The following is a 1,020-nucleotide window of genomic DNA, read 5'->3' on the forward strand; positions in this document are numbered from 1 at the left end:
TCAATGCCAATGCCAATGCCAGTGACAGTGTCAATGCCAGTGACAGTGTCAATGCCAGTGACAGTGTCAATGCCAATTGCCACAGAAGTGTTCATACATATTACATATTACTTATTTTTTGGTTCTGTTCACAGGTGAGCTTCCGTTGAAATTCCTTGTATTTACTATCAGATGCAAATGGCTGGGCGAGTGGGCCCTGGGTGTGAATGCGAACACTTTGGGTTGAGTTTCCGGTGGGTTTGAACGCACACAGTACAGACACGCCTGTCAAGTTACACACACTTACAGCTTCTCCAAGTGTGTGCTCAAAACGTCGTTGAGGAGTCAGCACGGTATCAAAGACTTGACTACCAACAGATTAAAATGCAGACCCTGAGTTGGCGGAGATGCTGTGTTGCACCCCGCTCTCTCACATACAATGGCACTACACAATCCAAAGGTATCACTGGCCTTAGAAGCATTGTCGGCACATTCAATGCACAATGCAAATCCCTAATGCCCACACGTACAATACAAACACAGCGACGCACACTCGCAGCTATGCAGCGAGGTACGTCAGCGCGGATGAGTGAGAGGCCTGCATGTACACAAACGTATCATCCCACCAACAGTGCTGTATCGAATGTACGACGAGTGGCTACATCGCCCACCGTTGTGGCGGATGCGGCCAAGGTGCCAGTGCCTGTTGGCATGGCAACGGGCTCTATATCAGGATTCTTGTCTGCACTTACAGGTACTCCCTGTTGGGATCTGTATTCACACACGGCACATTCAAAAGTAGATCATTTTGCATATCAAAGGAATATCATCTGCTGTCAGTGCACAATGGAGACTATCCTCAATGGATTACGAATCTGTTGAGACTTGTACTCGCACATTTAGTAGTAGTTAATAATGCATATTAGAATGAATATTATCTGCTGTAAATGCACAATGGAGACTATCCTTATTGAACTGCGAATCGTATATCGTTCGTTTATTGGTATGTACTGTAATGATGTTCTGATTCTAACAGCTAAG

The 1,020-nt window shown here is 45.6% G+C and overlaps 1 protein-coding gene across 1 annotated transcript; it reads left to right on the forward strand.

Moving 5' to 3' along the window:
• Positions 1 to 495: 495 nt before the first annotated feature.
• Positions 496 to 733, forward strand: SARC_16963 (hypothetical protein; the record flags this gene model as incomplete). Its single annotated transcript, XM_014288934.1, has 1 exon — positions 496 to 733. A coding segment is annotated over one exon (238 nt), but the record flags the coding sequence as incomplete, so codon positions are not given.
• Positions 734 to 1,020: the final 287 nt, after the last annotated feature.

This window comes from Sphaeroforma arctica (assembly GCF_001186125.1).
Source record: "Sphaeroforma arctica JP610 unplaced genomic scaffold supercont1.9384, whole genome shotgun sequence".
In the NCBI taxonomy this organism is placed as follows: domain Eukaryota; class Ichthyosporea; order Ichthyophonida; genus Sphaeroforma; species Sphaeroforma arctica.